This window comes from Gallus gallus, chromosome 1, assembly GCF_016699485.2.
Source record: "Gallus gallus isolate bGalGal1 chromosome 1, bGalGal1.mat.broiler.GRCg7b, whole genome shotgun sequence".
NCBI lineage: Eukaryota > Metazoa > Chordata > Aves > Galliformes > Phasianidae > Gallus > Gallus gallus.
Genome location: NC_052532.1, coordinates 1,241,712 through 1,265,921, shown reverse-complemented (window position 1 = coordinate 1,265,921; position 24,210 = coordinate 1,241,712). Strand labels below are relative to the sequence as shown.

General features: G+C 53.3%; 2 protein-coding genes and 2 long non-coding RNA genes across 7 annotated transcripts in view; 1 reads left to right on the top strand and 3 right to left on the bottom strand.

Annotated features, from left to right (window-relative positions):
• The window catches only part of AHCYL2 (adenosylhomocysteinase like 2), a 44,819-nt gene extending 29,963 nt beyond the window's left edge, over nt 1-14,856 (bottom strand). Inside the window, exons 1-2 of one of the 4 annotated variants that reach the window (XM_046910495.1) lie at nt 10,140-10,251; nt 9,808-9,857 (exon numbers count right to left, since the gene is read on the bottom strand). In XM_046910495.1, the coding sequence (XP_046766451.1) occupies nt 9,808-9,816 (9 nt within the window). In that variant the 5' untranslated portion in view covers nt 9,817-9,857; nt 10,140-10,251. Of the gene's footprint in view, nt 1-8,488; nt 8,833-9,807; nt 9,858-10,139; nt 10,252-14,481 lie in introns of those variants that run through there. The other 3 variants (XM_015287911.4, XM_040663075.2, XM_004937407.5) reach the window with 3 other exon arrangements.
• On the bottom strand, nt 3,259-8,482 carry LOC121109256. The gene is made up of 2 exons (XR_005846199.2): nt 8,181-8,482; nt 3,259-7,806 (listed from the first exon to the last, which is right to left on the bottom strand). It is a non-coding gene; the product is annotated as an uncharacterized LOC121109256 (long non-coding RNA).
• On the top strand, nt 5,435-6,249 carry LOC121109255. The gene is made up of 2 exons (XR_005846200.2): nt 5,435-5,564; nt 5,977-6,249. It is a non-coding gene; the product is annotated as an uncharacterized LOC121109255 (long non-coding RNA).
• Nucleotides 14,857-15,785: 929 nt separating the features above from the next.
• SMO (smoothened, frizzled class receptor) lies at nt 15,786-24,178 on the bottom strand. The gene is given in 12 exon segments (NM_001396428.1): nt 15,786-17,097; nt 17,805-17,939; nt 18,079-18,227; nt 18,774-18,959; nt 19,101-19,209; nt 19,399-19,491; nt 19,568-19,691; nt 19,775-19,994; nt 20,504-20,676; nt 20,757-20,966; nt 21,572-21,777; nt 23,861-24,178. Coding segments are annotated over 12 exon segments (2,451 nt in total). The 5' UTR covers nt 24,165-24,178; the 3' UTR covers nt 15,786-16,555.
• Nucleotides 24,179-24,210: the final 32 nt, after the last annotated feature.

The window sequence follows — 24,210 nt, the reverse complement described above, 5'->3', positions numbered from 1 at the left end:
TGTTTTCTGAAATGAACCCCGAGTCCAGAGCTCATCACAAGGTGAGCAATAAATAATAGCCAAAGCTCTGCTGTTTGCGCTTTGCAGAGTGCTCTGTGCCCTTCTGCAGAGCTCTCCCTCATCTGTGTTCCCCTCGAATCCTCTTTCCTTCTGTCTGTGCAGACAGAGTTGTCCCCTTATGTACCAACGCCTTATGGAAAAAAAATAATCATGAAAAAAAATCACTATGGGAATCGAGCAGATGCTCCACATTTCACTTCTTAAAAAGATACTGATACGAGCCCAACACACGAGCTGCTCCCCTCCTTCCAGGAGGGACACACCAGGCAGTATCTCCTCCCCCAAATCTGGGATCAGAATCTAACAGAACCACCTTTCTCTTTAAGTTTAGAGGCTCAAGTCATCAAACAGCATTTCTCACCTTTTTTCCCTTTATTTCTGGGGGGACTTTTATAGAAGCAGTAGAATGAAAACACTGACTGTTCCATAACCATCACGACTTCCATCAGTTGGGGTTCTGGCTCATTCTTGTCCATACAGATGCTGTGTGCAGCCTCTTTGTTGCTTAACCCCAGAGCTCGGAAATGGTACTTAGGGAACACGGCAAAGGCAAAAGCAAAAGGAGCCACGTGAAAGAGCAAAATTTCTAAGTAATGTTGGTGCAAACAAAGAATGTCCATGCATTTCAACGTAACCTACTGAGATAATGGGGGGAAGTGGGAAGAAGCAAACGGGGGTGAGCTTTTCTGCAAAAAGAAAGCAAGATGAGTGAAAAGTCCAAGCTAATGGGATATGTGGGAAGGAAGAAATCAAGGCTGCCACACATATCAACAGCAGAACCACCCTGAGCCTCAGCCAGCTTCTCACTGCGATTTTTGTAGTCCCAGGAAATGGGAATGAGCTGTAATTCCCCCCGGGCCCGAAGGGACAGTGCCTCAGGTTTAATTAAATCAGATTTCACACCGCTCTGATGAAGAAAAAAGAACAGGAAGCATGAAGGTGGCTCCGACCCCAAACCTGGGACACCGACAGACCCCCAGCAGAAGGGGTAGGGCCCTATTTCAGAGCACAAACTGCCAGGATTTCTGAACTCCTGCTTGGGTGAAATTCATTTCAGTGGAATGTAGACGTCAAAGAGCTCCAATGAAGCAAACAGAACGAGAAAGATCCAGCCAACTTTGCCTGTTTTCCATGCAGCAAATGGCACAAACCAAACTCCAGCACTCAGCTATGAGCCAGCAGCTCTGCAGCGCTTTGTGTAGAGGTGAGATTAGGATCTGTCCCAGAACGCTGACCTGAACTGGTTCTAAAAAGTCAGGACTGCATTCACACTCCTTCTTTTAACAATTATATACGTTAGAAACAATGTCGTACTGTGTGCAGAAACAACACAGCTGGTAACACCAAGGCCACCAACAAATGCGATAAGCCAGAAGGTCTACAGGTTAGAGATGTCCTTCAAGCCATATCCTCTTGCCTACACCCAGAACACAACATTCACATATCAGTTTTAAGTTTTCCAGACCTGTCATAACATACAAACTCTGGTTCTAGGTGGAGAAGTGCGCACACAAACGGCCAAGTCATTAAATTGAACACAAAAGCAGTTAGAAGCTTGCATTTGTAATTTAAATTGCCCGTGGCACTCAAATCTCATGAGCTGGCTATACCCCAGGCATGTTCCATTTTAGGAAAAAAAAATCTTCTAAAAAGTGGTGATGCATTGAACAGGCTGCCCTGGGAGGAGTGGCAGTCACCTTCCTTGGAGGTGCTCCAGAAACATGGAGACGGAGATGTGGCACGTGGGGATGTGGTTTAATGGTTGTGGTAGAGGTGGGTTTGTGATTGGACCTGATGATCTCAGAGGTCTCTTCCAACCTTATTTACGACTCTACGTGCACTGCATCAAAAGCAGGCTGTGACAATTTATCTTATCTGAATTGTTTCTCATTAACCGAGGAGATCATAAAGCCATAGAAAGGTTGGGTTGGAAAGGTCCTTCAAGATCACAGAACCACAGAATGGTTGAGTTGGAAAGGTCCTTCAAGATCACAGAACCACAGAATGGTTGAGTTGGAAAGGTCCTTCAAGATCACAGAACCACAGAATGACAGAATGGTTGAGTTGGAAAGGTCCTTCAAGATCACAGAACCACAGAATGGTTGAGTTGGAAGAGACTCCAAAGCTCCCCAAGCCCAACCCCTCCCCCCAACCCCGCTCAGGCTGCCCAGGGCCCCATCCACAGCCTTGGGCACCTCCAAGATGGGGCACCCACAGCACTGGGCACTGCCTCAGGGGAAAGAACATCCACCCCCACATCTGACCTCAACCTCCCCCTCTTTTAGCTTAAAGCCATTCCCCCATGTCTTATCACACTTTGCCCACATACAAAGTGTCTCTCCTCCTGTTTGCAATCTCCCTTCAAGCCCTGGAAGGCAGCAACAACGGCTCCCTGCAGCTGGCCCATGTCAAGCTCTTCATCCACCAAAGGGTTAAGCGTGTTTAATTGTGCACATAAGAGTATTGCAATTAAACCCGCGGCATGTCAAATCAACTTGAAATCGCTGCAGGCTCCGTGTGCCCGTCACTGCATCCAAGTGCCCCACGGGGTCAGGAACGGCCTCGGCGTCACATTGGGGAGCACAGCACTGAGCAAGAAAAGCTCGGTCAGATATCCATCTGTTCAGACCTGTTATTTGAGGCAGACCTTGCTCTGAAGCACAATCCAAAGGCAGCCAGACAGCAGCGCTTGTTGCAACACGAATGGAGGCCAATGTCATTTCTGATGCAGAGTTCAGACGTGCGTCATTCTGCTCTGAGAAATAAAGCAGCTCTGTTCTAAACTGCTCCAAAAAAATTACTCCTCAACCCAAATGTTCTTTCCCCAACCTCTCAAGTTCTATTTAAGAGCATCATTGTCTCTTTTTCAGGGATTTCACAAAAATGAAAAGGAATACCAAAAGATGACTCTTCTCCAGTCGTCAAACTGGGAGATGACAAATTTATCACAGGGCACGGGATGAAGACATCACCCCCACCATATTCCAGCCCATCAAGCACACAATTAAAAGCTGTTTTCTGCTAATCAGCGCTTTCTCAAACGCTCAGCAGAGAATGAGGCTGTTATCTGAGATCACAACTGCAGCAGTCGGGCCATAAAAACAGCAAAAGGCACCATGCAAAGTCTGGGAGTGCTGCCTTTGAGACGAGGCTTACCGAAGCCAATGGGTGTAGCATTACCCGTAATTATGTTTTGGGTTTTTGTTTTTTTTTTTTGCAACACAGCATTTAAACACTAAAATGGATTTCAGAAATATACACTGTCACTTTCAATTCAGACCAAGCATCAAATCCAGACTGTGCTTGGAACAGGCTAATGACAACCAGCACATTTCACTCGCTCCGTGAACCGAAGATTAAAATGTCTTTTTTTCTTTCCAAGCATCAGAAATCCCAAACCAACAGATTTCGGTGGCAGAGGGCAGTGCTGAAATCTGCGGCAGGCAATGGGGCTTCCCCTTGCAGAATTGAACAAGAGTGAAAAATAAATCCTACGTTTGAGTCTCTTGGAAGAACTGGATATAGGCCACATGGAGAAGTACACCATTTACCTACAGTCACCTCATGGCAGCCTACAGTTACTTCATTGTGACCTACAGCCACCTCATGGTGGTCTACAGTGTATTCATAACAGCCTACAACCATCTCACAGCGACCTACAACCTCTTCATAGCAGCCTACAGCCACCTCATGATGACCTAGAACCTCTTCGCAGCAGCCTACAACAATCCCATGGTGACCTACAACCACCTCACAGTGACCTACAATCCCCTCACATCAGCCTACAACCACCTCACAGTGACCTACAATCCCTTCACATCAGCCTACAACCACCTCACAGTGACCTACAATCCCTTCACATCAGCTTACAGTCACCTCACAGTGACCTACTGCACCAAGAGCTTTTCGTCCTGAGCTCAGCCTCCAAAATACTTTTCTGTCCAACACCACCAAGAGAACTCTGAAGTATCGTGAGCAGATTTCAAAGTTAATGAATAAGCACATACTTCCTGAAGCCATTCAGCCATGCTTGCCAGTGACGATCTCACTGTGCTGTGCTTTCAGCTCAATTATCCTCTTGCAGATTCTCTTTGTTGTCACATTTAAAAAAAAGTTAGTAAAAAAATTATTAAAAATATTAAACTGCTTGATAGCGAAGGGCAAGCTTCATGGCCAGGGCATGGGAATACACAAAGCAGCAACTGCAGCTTTCTGGTCTGCATGCAGAGGAAGCGTGTCCCATTTACGGCAAGACACAACATGTTCCCTGACCTTGAAGGACCCTTCCAACCCAACCATGCCATGACCTTGAAGGACCCATCCAATGCAACATTCAGTAGCTCTGTGATCTTGAAAGACCCTTCCAACCCAATCATTTAATGACCTTGAAGGACCCTTCCAACCTAACCAGCCTATGGCTCTGTGATCTTGAAGGACCCTTCCAACCCAACCATGCCATGACCTTGAAGGACCCACCCAATGCAACATTCAGTATCTCTGTGATCTTGAAAGACCCTTCCAACCCAATCATTTCATGACCTTGAAGGACCCTTCCAACCCAACCATTCTGTGGTTCTGTGATCTTGAAGGACCCTTCCAACCCAACCATTCCATGATTCTCTCATTCATTGACAAAACCAGCGGATGGCTGAAGTGAAAATACAGCACAGCTGCGTGGGAAGGCCCTATGCATCTGCAGGCTTGGACACGCTCCCTTACACAATCCAAACACTGCAGCAAGCAGCATCCATAGCCCCACGGACTTCCAACTCCATCCCCGCAGCTCAGCAGAACTTAAGATCTGAGCTCCATCACTCCCAGCGTTACTGTCTCAGGCAAAGGAGAGCCCCAAGAGGCGGCTCTTGTGATACACCACGACGAGCGCACACCTCACACCTCCAGAAACCTGGAAATCCCACAAAGCACAGACTGTGAGCAGCAACACATCAAGTGTAAGTGAGTCATTCACACCCTGGGCACAAATCTCACAGCATTTATCACAGTGGCAGCATGCCTGCCAATAACGGGGGCTGGATTTCTTTAAACGTCTGTCAGGTTTGTTTGCAGTTCCTTGCCAAGGAAACACATCCTGCCTTTTGCACCACGGGGTTGCACAGAATGGGGTCTGTAGGATTACAGTGCCATTAGAAGAGTTGGGTTGGAAGGGATTTTAAAGAACCACAGAATGGCTTGAGTTTGGGTTTCAGCAGTTCTTTGACACTGATGAGAAAAATCCAATGCTTGAAGCCTTCCAGCACCAACCCCTTAAGGCTCATGAACCATTCCCTGAATTACACAGCTGCGGTTTCCCAAAGCAGTCCATGTGAAGAGTAACTCTGCAGTTAAATAACTGAAGTAGCTAAAAGCCAACACTGTCCACTTCTGCATTATCACAGCACACAGCCCTTATGCTGAAGCAAAGGAGTTCCAGGAAGGAGAGAAAAGAGAAATGGATGTTTGTTCTTCTCAATTGTGTACCTCCATGATCCGCTCTGCAGACGGAGGTGGATGACGACCTGAATGCATTTTACATGGGGGTAAAAAACAAAAGGAGCTGGTTGGTGAGATGGATGAGGGAGCAAAATCCTCGCAGTGGTAATTGAGGTTCTGCCCCGATGCATTGTGATGTGCTGGGAGGTGCCTGGTAGGCGGCTTGGCTCTCGGCACGCGTCCTCTCCTTCTGTTTGTCTCTGAAGCACGTTCTGTGCTTTCCCTCTGTTCAGGGTTTCTCAAAAGCTGAATAAAGAGAAGGAAACGTGAGGGCTCGGGGTCTGCACGTACGTTAAGATGCTGAGAGATCAGCCAAGGACGGCTGTGCCTATGGGAAAAGAGAGCGGCAAAAGCGATGTGAAAAGGAACAGTGTTTAAAGCTGATTTTCACCCAGAACTCTTTCCTGATTCTTTCTGACAATTCAGAAATGGACTTGCCCAAGAGGCAGCGCCATCCTCATGGAAGGGAATGGGCTTTAATTTGTTATCCATGACAACGTGGGGAAGTGCCAAGGATCTGCATCAGGAATGGCACTAAGCTCCAAGGAAGAAGTGAGGACGTGGCAGCATCCATCTCAACCCAATACTAAGACCAACATGCCACTCTCCCCCTATACCTGCAAGAAGAAAAAAAGTGATTTCTACTCCCAGACTGCCATAATAAATAAATGAATAAATAAATAAATAAATAATAACAGAGAAGTCACCAAAAGAGCAGTTTGTCTGATCCTAATGCTGGTGCCATGACATGTTTCATGTCCTGGATGAAGACGGAGGGCAAATTACTCAAAGATGCTTTGAAGAGCACTTGAACTTGTTTGGGGGATACTAAATTCTGCTTGGCACAGCTCTGTGGTTATGCATGTATGTCTGGGGGAAGGCTGTCTCCCAACCATACAATATTTCAGTTACAAGACTGAACAGGCATCCCTTCAGAAGCATAGAATGGCTAAGTTGGAAGTGCACTTAAAGATCACAGAATCCTGGAATGGTTGGGTTGGATGGGTCCTTCAAGATCACAGAATCCCAGTATGGTTGGGTTGGAAGGTTCCTTCAAGATCACAGAATCCCAGCGCAGTTGAGTGGAATGGGACCCCTGGGTCAACCCCACCAGCTAAGGCCACCCAGGCCCCATCCATAGCCACGGGCAGCTCCATGGATGGAGCACCCACACTACTCTGGGAAGTTCTCTTTTACCAGCACCACAATTACTGACTTGCTATTCCTTCAAACTAATGACAAAGTGCAGGAAGCATGGAACAAACAAATCCTGAGGAGAAAGAGCAGTTCAAAATCCCCATGGGATGAGAAGCTCAATGTTCTGCCTCAGTTCTGCCCAGGCTTGGAAGCTGTCTGCAACCACTCAGCATTGCCATTGGGTGATTTGAGGTAGAATAACCCCAAATCCCACCCCTAAACCACGTGATGAATCAGCCTGAGTGCTGCTGCCACAGCTCCAGTCCTTCCCCATGCAAGGCATGGTGGGGACGGGTTGGTGGTCAGTCCCGATGACCCTAGAGGTCTGTTCCAACCTTTATGATCCTATGAATTTGAGGTCCCAAATACAGCTTGTCACCTCCCATGGGAGCAGCTGCTCCTGGCACTTTGCGATCCCCGTGCCAGCAGCTACCATCTCCCCATAGAAACGTGAGGCAACAAGAATGTGACGGGGAAGCCACATCACGAGGAACGTCGGCTCAAAATGCTTTGCATGTTCAGACAGCCCAGTGACTCATTTGTGGTCATTTTGTGCTGCATCTGCTGCGGAGAAACCAGAAAATGTTTCAGTTGATTTATATTAAGAATAAGAAGTCAAGGAAAAATGAGATGCCAAGCACTGATAGTGGTTTCTGTTGCTCCAATCCCCTATCCCAGCCTTCTCTCCTCCACATGCACAGCCCTGGGGCTCTCAGCCTGTCCCCATCAGGAGGTGCTCCAGGCCCCTACCATCTCTGCACTCTCCACTGGGCTCTCCCAGCAGTTCCCAATCTGCCTGGAACTGGGGAGCCCAGCACTGGGCCCTGCTGGCCATGCTCTGCACAGTGAACCCCAGGGTCCCATTGGCCTTCCTGGCCACCAGGGCACACTGCTGGCCCACGGTCAACCTTGGGTCAACCTGTTGGCTACCAGGACCCTCATGAGCTGGGTTGAAATAAAGCACTGGGAGGATTATCCAGTGGATTACAGGTCCATCTCTATCTCGTGGTTGCAAGAAGTCTTCAAACAGTGCAGATGAAACATCCACCAGCCTCAGATCTGCAGAGAAGAGAGAAGTGATATCGCCTCATGGGATAAGAGGAAGGCACTGACAGCCAAAGCCATTTGCCCAAGGTCATCTCCGCATCACAAGACAGCCAAGCAAAGCCTCTTCCTCCTCCCCTACTTCTCTGTTTCTCAGTCTCCTCCTATGTAGAAGTCAGTGGGGGGGTATCATTACACTATATCCCTTTTTAATTATTTTTTTCCCCCCTCTTTCTCCTCAGCCACACGGTCAGGGCTCAAGGGCAAGCCATGGAACATGCCAAGAGAAATTCCTGACCAGATCTCCTAGCAGGTCCCTTCCATTTAGATATTCCATGGTTCTAGGATTCCACAAAGCATTAAACAAGAAAGTGAGCCACGTTCACCACCTCAAACCCTCTGCCTCCACGCTCCAGACTGGAATATTCTGGGAAGAACCCTTGTGCTGCTCCAGCACGCGAGGGCTGCAAGGAATGCAACAAGAGGAACCTGATTTTAATGACAATGGTTGCCAGGGTTACCTTAATTCCATCGCAGCTCCAACAGTCTCCCAACTCGAACTCCACACCACTAATCAGGAGCCTTGCATAACATTAGTGCTGAATAACCCAATTTAAACCGAGTGAAAGGCCTGGATTGTTGCAGGGGTTGTTGACACAAAAAGAAAGGGGGGAAAAAGAAAAAGCAAAACACAAACCTGTTTTGTTCTGGGAAGCGCTTCTCCTGTGTCTGTCACCCTCATCCTTCCCGAAGCTGTGGGTGAGCCAAAGCCAGAGCAGAGCCGAAATGAAATGCATTGCTTTGTTAGGACAAATATGGTTCCCTGTATTTCCTTCTGAAGGAAAATAAAGCACAGTGACATGCCTTCAGCTCTCTGCATTGGGTTCTTCAGCACAAAACCCCATTTTCTACAACACCTTCTGATCAGCAAAGCTGTGGAGTGAGAGCTGCAGTCCACCACCTGCAAATCGCCTTCAGTTGGCACCAGGCAGGAGAAGCGAAGGAGCATTTCCACGCCGATAGCCCACACTTGGCTGGGGTGAGGCAGGACACCGCTCTGGCAAGGAGACATAGAGTTCCCCTCCCACAACTCTTGTATTGAAGCCGAATTTGTTCTGCTTGCATTGTGCTCATCTGTGCATTACTGGAATGCATTACGAAGCCAGACAGCAAAATCAGGGAGCACGGTGCTCTTCCCACTGTTCTGTTGCTTGGTTATTCTCCAGAGTTTTTCCCACCAGCTACAACCCTCTCTCATTGCAGGAGGGCTGAGGGGGTAACAAATGAGAAATAATGAGAAATAGATCACGGTGGTACTGATAAGAAAAAGAAGAAATAGCTGATGTTGTCACAAAGCTTCTGTAGGCTGTTAGTGTTGTTAATTGACTGCTAGGAATCCTTAATTTCCGACCAACCACAAAAAAAAATCACTTAGCTTGGATAGGTAAAGGCATGACGACTTATAATGTTTGATTCCAATGTAGCAAAAAGGAATCTGTGTGACAGCATGGAAGATGTGGGCTACTGAAATCATAGAATGGTTGGGTTGGAAGGGTCCTTAAAGACAGCAGAGCCATAGGATGGTTGGGTTGGAGGGGTCCTTAAAGATCATAGGATTGTAGGATGGTTGGGTTGGAAGGGTCCTCAAAGATCATACAGCCATAGGATGGTTGGGTTGGAAGGGTCCTTGAAGATCATAGAATCATAGGATGGTTGGGTTGGAAGGGTCCTTGAAGATCATGGAATCATAGGATGGTTGGGTTGGAAAGGTCCTCAAAGATCACAGAACTATGGAATGGCAACTGCTCCTCTCACGCTGCCCTGCCACAGTTTAGGAATACCAATCAAAAAAAAAATCATAAAACTACAACATGCCTTCACCCCAGCACCTCTACAACACACTGCAGCCTAAGAAGCAAAGGGTGCACACAACCATTCCTATTTATATCACATTTTTCATCGCCGGAATGCAAAACACACTCCTCAGCATGCTGAAAGAACACAGAGCACCAATACCTCATGCATCGGAATGAAATATTCAGGAGCTTTACTTGAAACAGGAGTTGCTGAAAAAACAAAAGGGGTTTTCTTGTTGACTCTGGAACCTCAGATGTCAGCAGCAGAAGCACTGGTGCTCAGTCCCTCTTGCTGGGAGGGCACAAAGTGCACAGAGAAAGCCATAACCAGGGACTGCTCTTCTCTCCTTTCATGGGATCCAGCAGGAATCCTGCTGAACCCTGAGATATCCCAGGAAAAAGGTCGCTGCTTCATTTCAGAACAGAAAGCCCAAACCTGTTGGCAAGCACCTTAATTTTGGCATGCCATGAGCCAAGACGAAGCGGAGTTACCTTGCAACAGCAGCAACACACGACGTCTTCCTCGGGGTGCGTTTCCAGGCTTATCCCTGCTTATCCCACACTATTCCAATGCTCTGTTTGCAAAAAGCCGTTTGTCCCAGGCAGGGAAAGAGCACAGTGTCACCGGGTCAGCAGCAGTGTCCCTGCAAATGTCACCGCGTCACAGAGCCACGTGCCACCCCGTGCCGCTCTCCGTTTCACTCACTACACCCGTGCCCATTTCTACAGCAATAAAAAGGATTTTGGTGCGTGTATGTACTCCACCCATGCACTTTTCCCAAAAACGATATAATAAAAGATGGCAAAAAGTTCTCTTTGTACTGCAGGAAAGCCCTTGGTTAGGGGAAAAGCGGGACAGCAACCTGATGGCGTGGATTTTTGCATAATAAGTAATACAACTTCTGAGCATTCTTCATGCACTGCCTTTCCTAAGCATCCTTGTTTTCCTCCCCAGAACACACACCCAGGAACAAAATCGTTTTCTGAAGATATCCAGCACACAGCAGAAGTGCTGCAGGAACTCAGTGTTTCAAGGCAGTAAGCAGAGGGGTCAGTTGAGAAATGCCCTCAAATACAAATATGTATTTCTAATTTTTGACCTCATGCTTTCTGTGCTCCCTGCAGAACTGCTGCCTCACATTCCTCAGCCTCGTTTTCCCCGCTCGCTGCCTTCTCCCATTTCAGTGCACGGGTTGACCTGGCAGCCCACGCAGATTTCTACTGGATTCAGCTAACAGAACAGGAGAAAAGGAAGGAATTAACTCAATTATGGCTGAAAGTGAATTTTCAGTGGGATTATCACTAAGCAAAGCAGATATTTCTATGCCCTGCGCCACTGCAACTCTGTGCAGCATTTGGAGTGACTTTCTTCCTTCGGTCACGTTATTCCCAGCACTGTCCCCAACTTCCATCCCTGTTAATCAACCAAAATTCAGGTTCTGGCTGCTTCCAGGCAGCCACAAGCACAGCATCTCCTGAAATCAGACTCCACCAGGAGATGGGCCCAGGGGTGCTGTGTGCAATAAAAGCACATGGCCCCCAGCAATGAGATTTAACGAAGCAGTGTTCATCCAGCTGTGCTCATTAGGAGAATGCAGCCTCGGGGGAACACTTAATGCCTGGTAGAAGTGATCACCACAGGTTGGAGGAACTTGGAGAGCAGAGAGCAGCGCTCAAGGAATGCAGAATGGAGTGCAGGTTCCCACAAAATCCCTCCACTCCATCACACAGAATTCACATGTATTTATGGTGTACGTTCCAAAGGTATCACAGAAACACACCGTGGAATGGTTGGGTTGGAAGGGACATTATAGATCATACAGACACAGAATGGTTGGGTTGGAAAGATCATAAAGATCCTACAGCAATAGAAGATTGGATTGGAAGGGTCCTTAAGGATCATAGAACCATGAGACGGCTGGGTTGGAAGGGTCCCTAAGGACCACAGAGCCATGGAAGGTTGGGTTGGAAGGGTCCTTAAGGACCACAGAGCCATGGAAGGTTGGGTTGGAAGGGTCCCTAAGGACCACAGAGCCATGGAAGGTTGGGTTGGAAGGGTCCTTAAGGACCACAGAGCCATGGAAGGTTGGGTTGGAAGGGTCCTTAAGGACCACAGAGCCACAGAACAGATGGGTTAGAAGGGTTCTTAAAGATCACAGAGCCATAGAATGGTTGAGTTGGAAGGGTCCTTAAGATCTCAGAACCACAGAACAGTTGGGTTGGAAGGGTCCTTAAAGACCATAGAGCCATAGCACGTTGGGATGGAGGGATCATAAAGATCACAGAATAATGGAACAGCACATGCTAACAACTGGCTGAGAGTTGGGCAGAGAGGAACCTGATGAGGTCCAACAGGGGTGAGTGCAGAGTCCTACACCTGGGGAGGAACAATTGCACACACCAGGACAGGTTAGGGGCTGAGCTGCTGGAAAGAAGCTCTGCAGAGAAGGACCTGGTGGCCAACAGTTGACTGTGAGCCAGCAGTGTGTCCTGTGGCCACAAAGATCAATAGAGTCTCCTTCTCCGGAGATATTCAAAACCCACCTGGACACATTCCTGCCACAGGGAAGCTGTTCTATCAGGAGTTGAATAGGGGAATCTCCGGAGGTCCCTTCCAACCACTACAGTTTTGGGATTCTGCAACAGCACAGCCACCAGCTCTGCCACTTTTGGACTCCTTGTTGTAGGGACACACTAAGAGATCACACAAAACACAGCGACCGCCCACCTGGCAAACTCAATGAGAAAGCATGCTACCACCCAACCATGGTACAAGCACAAACCCGGGCCAGCAAGTAGCCAACGTGACTCAGGGCCCTGACTCACACCTGCAGGTGTAAGTTCAGCTGTGGTTGTTACTCACTCAAAAGCCCAGCCTGAAGCATGAGCAGAGAATTATGGCCCCAAACACAGCTTTGGTCTGGACTGGTTCTGTTCTTACATGCTGCTATGAGATTTTAAGTTAGTTTGCTTAACAGCACAGAGAGAGGGAAAAATAGGTACAGGAATGAAACAGGGGAGAAAGGCTTTGGCAGCCTTGGAGAGAGTTGCTGAGTACCTCTCTAAAGCCATGGGGTCTTCTGCTCTCTGTTTTCCAAAGCATTTGGGAAAACTTCTCCTGTTTCCACACAGTAGAGCGTGTGTAACTATTTTAGCACTAATTATGAGTGAACTTCAGAAAAGGATATGGGAAACTGAATAATTCTCAAGATGTCAATGCATCAGTGAATGCCTGAAAGTAAATGCACTGCAATTTGTCAAGATCCGATGCAAGATCCCAACGTTTCTGGGTCAGCAGATGGGAAAATAGTCCAGAAAAGCCAGACTCGTGCTTTGTGTGTGAAGTAATTTGGCTGTGAAGCCCAATGCCCCGAGTGCAGCACTATTTGGGATTAACACACTAAATAGGCATCCCAGTGGACAGCAGGGGTTGGGACAAGACAGAACCTTTCAACCCAACCGTTCTACGGTCCTCAAGGACCCTTCCAACCCAACCGTTCTATGGTGCTCAAGGACCCTCCCAACCCAACCAAACCATTCTATGTTTTCATGATCTTGAAGGATCCTTCCAATCCAACCATCCCACAGTTCTATGACCTTTAAAGTCCCTCCCAACCCAACCATTCTTATTCTACGATGAGCGACCTCCCCTTCAACGTGACAGCACTGAGTTGAACACAGAAGGGCAAAATTCTGCCAGTCAGGGCCATAAACCTTCTACAGCAATCACCATGACACAAACTTGCTCCCAGTCCTGGCACAGCTGAAGATCTCACGGGATAAAGGTTCACCAATCCACATTCTAACGAGATAAGCCATTGATTACCCTATCCAAAGGGTGTAAGGAGAACACAGCAAGTATGAACACAGTGACAGCTCACATAGGTGTGCACGTCCACCTGTAGGTACCCCTGGAGGCACACATACGTGCAAACAATGTACACTCCTACAGGCTGTGCACAAAGAAGTACAGTTGGACACGCACCTGGCACAGCCACACACCACGTCACCCCTCCCATACTGCCTGCTGCCCGTACCCAGGGCGTTTCCATGTCCCCAAGATAACGGTGGAGACGGAAAATCAACCTGATGGACACACCTATAGGGCAGTGTCCCCATCAGGGGTCACCCCATGTCCCCAAGCACAGGTACAGATGCAGCTGGGGGGGAAGGGAGGGTCACCAAGCACTGCCAAGGTATCTATTGGGGGGGGGGGGGGGGGGGGGGGGGAGGGGAGTAAGAGCCATAATGTTGTCCTTATGGGAGAGTGATCCTGTCACCAAGCATCACCACTGTGCCAGATTGAGGGGGTTTACTCAATGTCCCCACACACAGCCCTTCCTTTGGTGGGGGGTGGGGGGGGGGGGAGGAAGGGGGTCCCCCTGCCCTCCCAGCTCCAATTACAAAAGGTTCAGCCACAGTATCCAAGAACCATAACAGCGTCGCTGTGGGGGGGGGGGGGGGGGGTCACCCCCTGTCCCCAGGTACCAGCTTGGCTTCAATTTGGGGTTTCACCCCACATCCCCCGAACACAGGGATAGTTCCACTTTTTTTTGGGGGGGGGGTTGAGGGGGGGGAGGGTTGAGGGGGCAGGAGGGTCACTCCCTGTCCCCCAGTCTCAGTCTGTAGGGGTCACTCCCTTTCCAATGCACTGCCACAGTGCCTATCTGGGGGGAGGAAGGGGGGAAGGAACCCCCCTCATCCCCAACTACCACCACAGTGCCAATTCCGGTGGGGGGGGGGGGAAGACAAGCCTTGCCCCCAGGCACCACCACAGCTCCAGTTTGGGAGGGGACAGCCCCACTATCCGGGGGGGTCCCCCCTCCCCCCATACCTTCTTCACGGTGCGGGGCGCTTCGCTGACGGTGCCGTCGGGGCTGACGAGCGCTTCGGCCGCCGCTCCGCCGTCCGCCGCCCCCCCCACACCGACCCCCCCGTCTCGGTGCCGGTGCTGCGGGTGGTGGGGGTCGCTCCGCTTCATGGCCGAGGCCTGAGGCACCTTCACCGCACCCGGCGGGGGCCTCTCGGCCGCCGTGGCCGCTTCCCGCTCAGCTCCGGAACACGGAGCCCCCGGGGAGGGGTGGGGGACGGCCCCCGCTTCGCAGCCCTTCTCCATGGGACCGCTCAGCTCCTTCAGCTCCACCGCGGGGGCCGCCACCTGCACCGACATCGCCGCCACCGCCACCGCCTCCGCCTCCCTCACAGCCTCGGGGCCCGCCCCGCCGCGGGGCGCGCTGGGACTCGTAGTCCTCCCGCCCCCTTTCCCGCCCGACCAATGGGAGAGGGGGAACTACGACTCCCAGCGGCCCCCGCGCCGCCTGGCCGCCGTGCGGCTCGCGGAGGAAACTACCGCTCCCAGCAGCCCCCGCGCGGCGCCGCACCGCCCTCACGCCCGCCCCCTTCGCGCGGGGGATGCTGGGAGGTGTAGTGCGGCGGCGCTCGGGCGCGGAATGGCGGCCGTGGGGCGGCCGCGATGGAGGGGAGCGGAACTGCTGGGGAGCGTCCGAAGAAGGGATGCGGAGATGCGGAACGGCACTCACGCGTGGGGTTCGGGTTGCCCCGCGTGGAGCCGGGAGCTGGAAGCGATCCGCGCGTGTCCCCGAGGGAGGGCCACGTATTTCCACGTGCCGTCATTCATCTCAATCTCTGCCTGGCGGCGGGGGGAAAAGGCACGGATTCATCTCCGCGCCGCGTTAATCGGGCGCTGCTCCGTCACACCGGGAGTGAACCACCCGCGTTTCGGGACAACCAAACACGCCGTGGGCACGACGGAGCGTGGGGAGCCGGGCTGCATCCGTGGATGTGGCTCTGCGCCCGCGGGACCCCCGACGCGCGGCTTTGGGGACGTTCAGATCCACAGTGCCATCTGCTGGCAAAGGGCCCCCCCCTCCCTCCCCCCGTCTCCCCACGAGAGTCCTGAGTGCCCCCAAGAAGTCCTCAAAGCAGCCCAAAACATCCCCAGGGCACCCTCGTGCCAATGGGTTCCAAAGCGATTCCCACCACTGCTTCTAAAGCCTTCCCCATTTTCACCACCGAGGAGTTCCCAATGGAAGCCAACGCCGACCCCGAGCGCTTTTAGGGGCTCGTCGGTGTTACCCCGCCCTCAATTCCACCCCACAGAACCCGGGGCAGCCGCCAGCAATTGGAAACTTGGCAAATTTAATACTGATACAGGAAGGTTTCTGCTTTACACAGCAAAAATCAACCCGTGGAGGTCGCCGGGAGGGGGGAGGTGGGGGGTAGGGGGGGGGTAGGGAGAAAGCCGTGAGCCTACCGGGGTTTAATAAACACTCAAAAGACATTTACAGGGCTAAGGGGCAGATACAAAGCACCAGCAAGGACAGGTGTCCTCCTACGTCAGGGCTCGGATATAATTTGTTCCTTTTTCTTTAAAAAACAGATTTAAAAACGAACAAAAACCAAAGCTTTTCTCAGGTGCGCTCAGACGGCCGAGGGGAGCTGGAAGGCACTTTGGGATCCCCGCAGCAGAGCCCGAAAAACGGGGATGCTGCTGCACCCCGTGCAGGGCGGCCACGTCTCGGTGTATCACAAAGAATACAAAAAGAACTGTTTAAAAACCCTATTGGCACCGTAAAAGTGTTGGGAAGCTCTACGTACCATCTAGCTGTGGGGCGGCGGAGCAGTCCATGTGTGGGGACCGAAATCAACACCTTAAGCTGCCTACCAGCGCTGGGTGTGAGGGAGCGTCCCCTTCACCCCTAAATCCTGGCAGCGCCTTCCAGGGGTGCTGCCCCACCAGTTTCTTCTCTCCTCCCATCCTCAAATCCTGTTGGTGGGTTGGGATGAACATCAAATCCATCCGGACCCCGGTGTTGGGTGGGCTCCAGCGTCCCCTTGGGGCTACCTGGATGCCGGTGGGCTCCGTTGTCCCCAGGATCCTGCAGGGCTCAGAAGTCTAAGTCGGCGTCCAGCAGCTCCGCGTTCACCAGGTTGGTCCGGGAGTGGATGGGAGCCAAGCCGGCACGTCTGCCCCGAGTCCTCGTCACCCCACTGCCACCAGGAAGGGGCTCAGGTGGCCATCGAGGGCCCCCGTTGTGCTGCCGGTGCCCGACGCTGGGGCCGGGGTTCTCCTCATCCTCTGGGGAGCCACTCTCAGGGCAGAAGGGGTTGGTGATGAGGTGGGGGACGTGGGCTCGGCGCCGGCCGTCCCACAGCCCCCCAGCACCGTTGGACAGCCCCGGGAGGACAGTGGGGATGAAGGTGTCCCCTCTATGCCGGGGGATGGCCACCAAGCAGGGCTGCTGGGGCAGCCGAGGCAGGCGAGGCACGGAGCTGGGGGTCAGGGGGGCCACGGAGAGCCCGGCGCGGCGCTCGGGGCACACCTCCTCCTTCTTCTTCTTCCTCCGCTTCTTCTTGCGGCTGCGCTTCTGCAGCTCTGGGGAGACATCGGCCTCCACCACCCAGAGGTTGCTCCGCTCCTCCGGTGGCACTGTGGGACACAGGGATGGTTTGAGTAGTCACAGCTCAGCCCACAGAGTCCCAGAAACGTAAGGGCTGGAAGGGACCTCTGGAGATCATCCAGTCCAACCCATCACGTTCCCTAGGGCAGCCAGCACTCCACTGGACTCTCTCCAGCAATTCCCTGTCTGCCTCAAACTGGGGAGCCCAGAAATGGACCCGGTGCTCCAGCTGTGATCTCCCCAGGGCAGAGCAGAGGCCTTCTTGGACACCAAGGCACACTGATGGCTCATGCTCAACCACTGGTCAACCATTGGTCAACTGCTTGTCAACCATTGGTCAACTGCTTGTCAACCATTGGTCAACCTGTGGTCAACTGCTGGTCAACCACTGGTCAATCTGTGGTCAACTGATGGTCAACCATTGGTCAACCTGTGGTCAACTGCTGGTCAACCACTGGTCAACCTGTGGTCAACTGCTGGTCAACCACTGGTCAATCTGTGGTCAACTGATGGTCAACCATTGGTCAACCTGTGGTCAACTGATGGTCAACCATTGGTCAATCAGTGATCAACCATGACCCCCACGTCCTTCTCCTCAGAGCTCCTTCCCAGCAGCTCAGCCCCCAGTCTGTACTGATGTGTTCCTCCCCAGGTGCAGGACCCTACACCTGCCCTCTGAACCTCATCAGGTTCCTCCCCACCCAACTCTCCCCCATTCATGTTCCCAGGGACTTGCCAGGTGTTGCCACCGGCGTGACGGAGACATCCTGGGGCAGGATAGCCCCTCTCCTGGCCACCATCTTGGTGACGTGCTGAGCCCACGCGGAGGACACATCGGCTGATGGCTCATTGATGTCAAACGCCAAACCAGCTGCCAAGACAAAGGGGGAGATCCGTCAAAAAGGTGAGGGGAAAATCCACCCTAAAGGTGTGGACAAAGAGGGAAATCCATCCCAAAGGTGGGGACAACAGGGAGAAGTGGCCCCATCCCTCCCCATCACCACACGTACCCACGGGGCCATCGTGCGAGACGGTGTGCATACTGAAGGACAGCTCCCGGCCCGGGTCACGCAGAAGCTCCTTGCGCTTGGAGAAGGCTTTGGCAATCATCTTGCTCTTCTTGATCCTCTTGGGCTGGTCGTCGCTCTGCCCTGTCAGCCTGGGGATGAGGTGGGGACATGCGGTGGCCCACGGCATGAGGTACACACAGCCATGGCCCTGGGGACTGTCCCTGTTTGGAAGGGGTGCACCAGGGGCCGGGGACTGCGCCGGATGGGTGTCCTGTGGGGGTGGAGGTGTCCTACAACCACAACACACCACCCCATTCCCCATCCTGCTGTGATCCCACAATTTGTTGACTCAATGGACAAAAGTCAGGATCGCAAGATGTTGGATGTCATCCCAGTATCTGAAGATGTTGGACGGGGCGTAGAGCTGAAGTGACACATAATGGGACATTGTCCTACAACCAGGACACACCTTGTGGGACATGCCACCCCATAACCAATCCTCAAAACCCACTGTGACCCCACAACTCATTGACCCAATGGCCAAAAGACTAAAGATGACCTCCAACATCTCCAGACGTTGGATGAGGCATGGAGTTGTGCTGACATCCCCACAGGAAGCTGGATGGGGCACAGAGCTGGGGTGATATCCCCATGGGACACTGGGTGGTAGCTGGGGTGACATCCCGGGGTCCCACCTGCACCAGGTGCGCTTCCAGATGAGCAGGGTGGCCTTGGTCCAGACCCAGGTGCTCATGGAGATGCCAGTGCCAAACATGGCAAAGAGGTTGATCTTCTCCACCAGCAGGCTCGGCCGGTTCTTAATCTCACACTCCGGGATGGGTTTATTGGTCTGCGTAGCGATGGTCACGTTGGCCTCACACCTGTGCAGACAGACATGAGTGAAGGGGACACCCAGCCATGCCCAGCACCCTCAGCAGGGGATGCAGTCCCCTCTTGGGGGACACAGGGTTCAAAACAAGTCACTTAATGCATTCCCTGCTCACTGTCCCTGTCCCACTCACAGGACATATTCCCGAAAGCTTCGCTCCCACTCCGCCTGGTTGAAGAAGTCGTAGAAGTGGCAGCCAAAAGTGATGAAGACAAAGCCAAAGGCCAAGAACCCAAAGATGCCTGGAAGAGAAGTTGGACATTCCTGTCTGAGTTGAGCTCCAGTGATACCATCAACAACACAGCTTTGCCTCTTGGTGCCTCTTGGGACAGGGATGTCTGCATCCACGGGACAAACATCCCCATTCTCACCCCAAATCCCCATTCCCACCCCAACTCCCACAGAACTGGCGCTGCTGGGGCTGCCCTCACCCAGCCGCAGCATGGTTTCGTTGATCTTGCTGGCCGCCTTCTCACTCAGCAGCCCGGGGTGGTTGCTCTTGATGGAGAAGAGCGTCATGACCCCTGTGGTGTAGGGAAACATTGGTCAGAGGTGAGAACACCCGCAGTGCCCCCATCCCCATAGCACACCCACACCTACCCCGAATGAGGAAATAGCCCCCAACGATGAGGACGAGCCCGATGGGTGCCAGGACAAAGCCGGCACGGTAGCGATAGTTCTTGTAACCCACGAAGCAGATACCGCTGACGGAGTCACCATCCACCTGGTGAGATGGGGATGTCACCTGGCTGCGTCCATCTGAGCAAGCAGGGATGTGGGGGGAAGGTGGGCATGCATCCCCATTACCTGTGCCACAGCCAGGATGGCCACGGTGAGTACGAAAGGGATGGACCAGGTGATGAGGTGGAAGTAGGAGGTCTTGCCCAGCAGCGGCTGGTAGGTGGTGCCCAGCGCCTTGAAGGACGTGTGCCAGGCGTAGGTCAGCATGACAAACCAGATGACGCCCGACATCAGAGAGTAGTAGACAATGACAAAGATGATGACGCAGGAGAGCGTCTCGTTGGAGCTATGGAGAACAAGACAGGGGTGCCATTGGCCACTGGGAGGGAACATGGGGACCCTCCTGCCCTACAAGTGGAGCATCCCTGTGTTCCAAGAGCCCTGCAGTTCCCCAGAGCACTGAGGACCTTACTTGCTTCTGGGGACAGCTCTTGCACCAAAGCCCCGAGAACTCTCCCTGTTTCTGGAAACATCTCTTGCCCTGGAGCCCTCAGAACCCTCCTGTGGACACCTCTTGTCCCATTGATGGGAGAACCAATGCTCTTGAGAACAACTCCAGCCCCAAAACCCCAAGGCCCCTCCTGGGGACAACTCTGACCCAGAGACTCCAAGAACCACTTTAGATCCTGGGGACACCTCTTGGCCCCAAGCACCAAAGATGTCCCTTGGTCCTGGGGACATCTCTTACCCTGGAACCCCAAGAACCCCCCTAGGCCCAGGGGTGACCTCTTGATCTAAAACACCAAGAACCCTCCCAAGGACACCTCCTGGGTTGGGGACGATGGTGACACGTACGTGGGCTCCCCCAGCCTCATGGTGCCATCAGCACGGCACACGATCTCATCTCGGGCGCCGTCCATGAACTGCGCCAGCCAGCCAATACTGCCCACAAAGAAGCAGGCGTTGACATAGAAGAGGATGACAGCGGGGTAGCGGTTGGAGTTCCTCCAGTCAGCAACGAAGGTGGCCTGGGGTGGGATAGGGACATTGGTGACCGCCCTCCTTTTGGGCCCAGCCATATGTGGTGTCTCCCAGCAGCACGGCTCACCAGAGTGAAGAAGGTGCAGAAGATGGTGACGGAGCTGAAGGCGGCGATGTAGACGTGCATCTCACGGTGCTCTGTCTCAGTGAAGAGTGGGTTCTGGCACTGGATTCCGCAGCCCTCCACATCCTCATACCAGCTCTTGGGGTTGTCCGTGCGCACCAACGGCGCCTCGCACTGCCCTGAGCTGTTGAACTTGATGTTCTGCACCTCGTTCTGCAGGGAGAGGGGAAGTCAGGGGGAGAGAAAGGGAAAGGGAAGGAGATGAGGAGGGAAGAGGAGAAGGAGAGAGAAGAAGGGAGGGAGAAGGAGAGGGGAGGCAGGAGAAGGAGAAAAGAGAGGGGGAGGAAAGAGACGGGGAAGAAGTAGAGAAGGAGGAGGAAGAAAAGACTGAGTAGACAGAGAGAAGAAAGAAAAAGGAAGGAGGAAAAAAAGGAAAGAGAGGAAAGAGAGAGAGGAGTAGGAAAAGGAGGAGATGGAAAAAGAGAGGCAAGAGGAAGAAGGAGAGGAAGAAAGGGAAGAAGCGTTGGGAGAGGAAGAGAAGAAAAGGAAAGAAATAAGGAGGGGGAAGTGAAAGAAAGAGAGACAGGAGAAAGAGAAAGGGAAGAAGAGGAAAAAAGAGGAGGAAGAGGAGCAGGTGGCACTCGAATGACAAACCACCAGGATGAATACTGATCTCATGGTGAGGTTGGGAACAGCCAGATTCTACCCACCCCTGGGGATGTGAAGATGTGGCAGCAGGATGCTGGCACCCACCGTGTTCCCACCACATCCCCAAGTGTGCCCCATGTGCCCACTGTGTACCCAAAGCGTCCCCATACCGGGCAGCCCTCGGGGAAGCGGTCAGGAGTGCACTTGAGGAAGTCAGGCCAGCCGCGCTCGCGCTCCACGATGGTGCAGGGTGCACGTGTGGCCTGGCACAGGGTCTGACTGGGCAGCTCCACCTGCCCATCCTCACACTTGGGCATGTAGACAGCACACAGCAGCGGCTGGATCACGTCCCAGCAGCGCGGCGCATTGCGCAGGCCTGGGGGGGATGGTGGGGACATGGGGCATCCATGGGTGCCATGCCTGTCCCCATGACCCTGCAGTGTTCCCCTATATTGCTGCCCTGTATTGCATCCAGCCCTCCATTGCCTCCCCCATCACCTCCCATACCCACCCACACCCCCATTACCACCACCACCACTCGCGTATCTCCCATTCTCACTGCACTCCCCCTTATGCCCCCCACCTTGCTCATATCCCCATACCCCTTTGTTTGCTCCATTGCCCCTCTAAGCAACAGCTCACTGCATTATTACCCCATACTGGACTGCAGCGGCAGTTTCCTGTGCTACCACCCTCAAACCCCCTCCTTACACCTCTATACCTCAAACGCCCTACTACCCCCCTCTCCCTCCCCAATTACTCCCACAGCCCACTCCATAACCCTCCATATTCCATATTACCCCTCTCCATAACCTCCCCTCTCACACCCCATCATCTCCCATTACACCATACCTGCCATACCCCCACACCCATCACCCCCACCTCCCTCTATTATCCCCTCCCATAACTTTCCCCATATCCCTCTACTGCCCCCATTTGCCACCTTATCCCATACCTTCTCTCATCTTCCATACTGCTCTATTAAACCATAGCCCCATTACCTCCAGAGTCCTTTATGCCTGCACACCCCCTGCACTCATCACCCTCACAGACCCCTCTTATATCCCAAACCCCTCTATTACCCTCATATCCCCCCTCAATACCCCCACAGCCCCTATTACCTCCATGTCCCCCATAACCCACCCCATTACCCCATATTCAACCACAACAGCAGCTTGCTGTGCTGTGAGCCCCATTACCCCACAGCCCCCCATCACTCCATTACCCCCATCACCCTATTATTCTATATCCCACACCCGATCAGAGCAGCAGCTTGCCATGCTATGACACCCATTACCCAAAGCCGCCCACCACACCACAGCCCTCCATTACCCCATTACCCACATCACCCTCTGTTACTCCTTACTGGACCAGCTTGCCATGCTGTGACTCCATGTTACCCATAGCCTCCCATCGCCCCAAGCCCCTCCATCACCCATTACCCCCTATAGCCTTGTACTGGACCAAAGCAGCAGCTCACCATGCTGTGATCCCCTGTATCTCTCACCCCATTATCCCCCACCACCCCACCAACCCCCTAGCCCCATACCAGACCACAGCAGCTGTGGCCATACAGTGACCCCACATTACCCCATTACCTCCATCATTCCATCACCCCCATCATCCCACTACCCCCCACCACCCCATTACCCTTACCACCCCATCACCCCCCACACCCCATCACCTCCATCACCCCTATCACCCCTACCGCCCCATCATCCTCATTACCCCCCACCACCCCCCATCATCACTACCACTCCATTACCCCCATCACCCCATTACCTCCACCACTCAATCGTCCCGTTACCCCCATCATCCCCATCACCTCCATCACCCTACTACCCCCCATCATCCTCATCACCCCCATCATCTCCATCACCCCCCATCACACCATTACCTCCAGCACTCCATTTGTCCCGTTAACCCCATCATCTCCATCACCGCACTACCCCCCATCATCCTCATCACCCCCATCATCTCCATCATCCCATTACCCCCCCACCCCATCACCCCATTATCTCCACCACCCCATCATCCCATTACCCGCCATCATCCCCATCACCTCCAACACTCCATTACCCCCCATCATCTCCATCACCCCTATCATCCCCACCACCCCATTACCTCCACCACCCCATTGTCCCACTACCCACCATCCCCATCATCTCCATCACCCCATTACCCCCATCATCCTCATCACCCCCATTACACCCCACCAGCCCCTGCACTCCATTGTCCCATTACCCCCCACCATCCCTATCACCTCCATCACTCCACTACCCCCCATCATCCTCATCACCCCCATCACCCCATTACCCCCCACCACCCCATCACCCACCCCACTCCAACATCCCATTACCTCCCATCATCCCCATCACCCCCACCACCCCATTACCCCCCATCATCCCATAACCCCCCCCCCACCCCTCCACAACCCCAATCCCCCCCCCGCCCCGTACCGGACCACAGCAGCAGCTTTCCGTGCGCCTCCTCCTGCGATCCCGAGTCCGCCGCCAGCAGCGTGGAGGTGTGCGCGTAGGGCAGCGCGGAGCCCAGGCAGGAGCCGAAGCGGAGCCGCTCGCAGGCCGCGGGCCGCCGGCAGCGCTCGGGAGGAGCGGCCGAAGCGTTGAGCGGCGCCGCGGGGCAGCGGCGGGGGCCGAGCGCCAGGCCCAGCGCCAGCGCCCACAGCCAGCACGGGCCGCCCCCGCCCCACGGCCCGCACGGAGCCCCCGAGCCCGGCGGAGCGGCCCCGGGCCCCGCCATGGCCCGGCCTGTGGGGGGGCGGGGGGGGGGGGCTGGGGTGGGACGG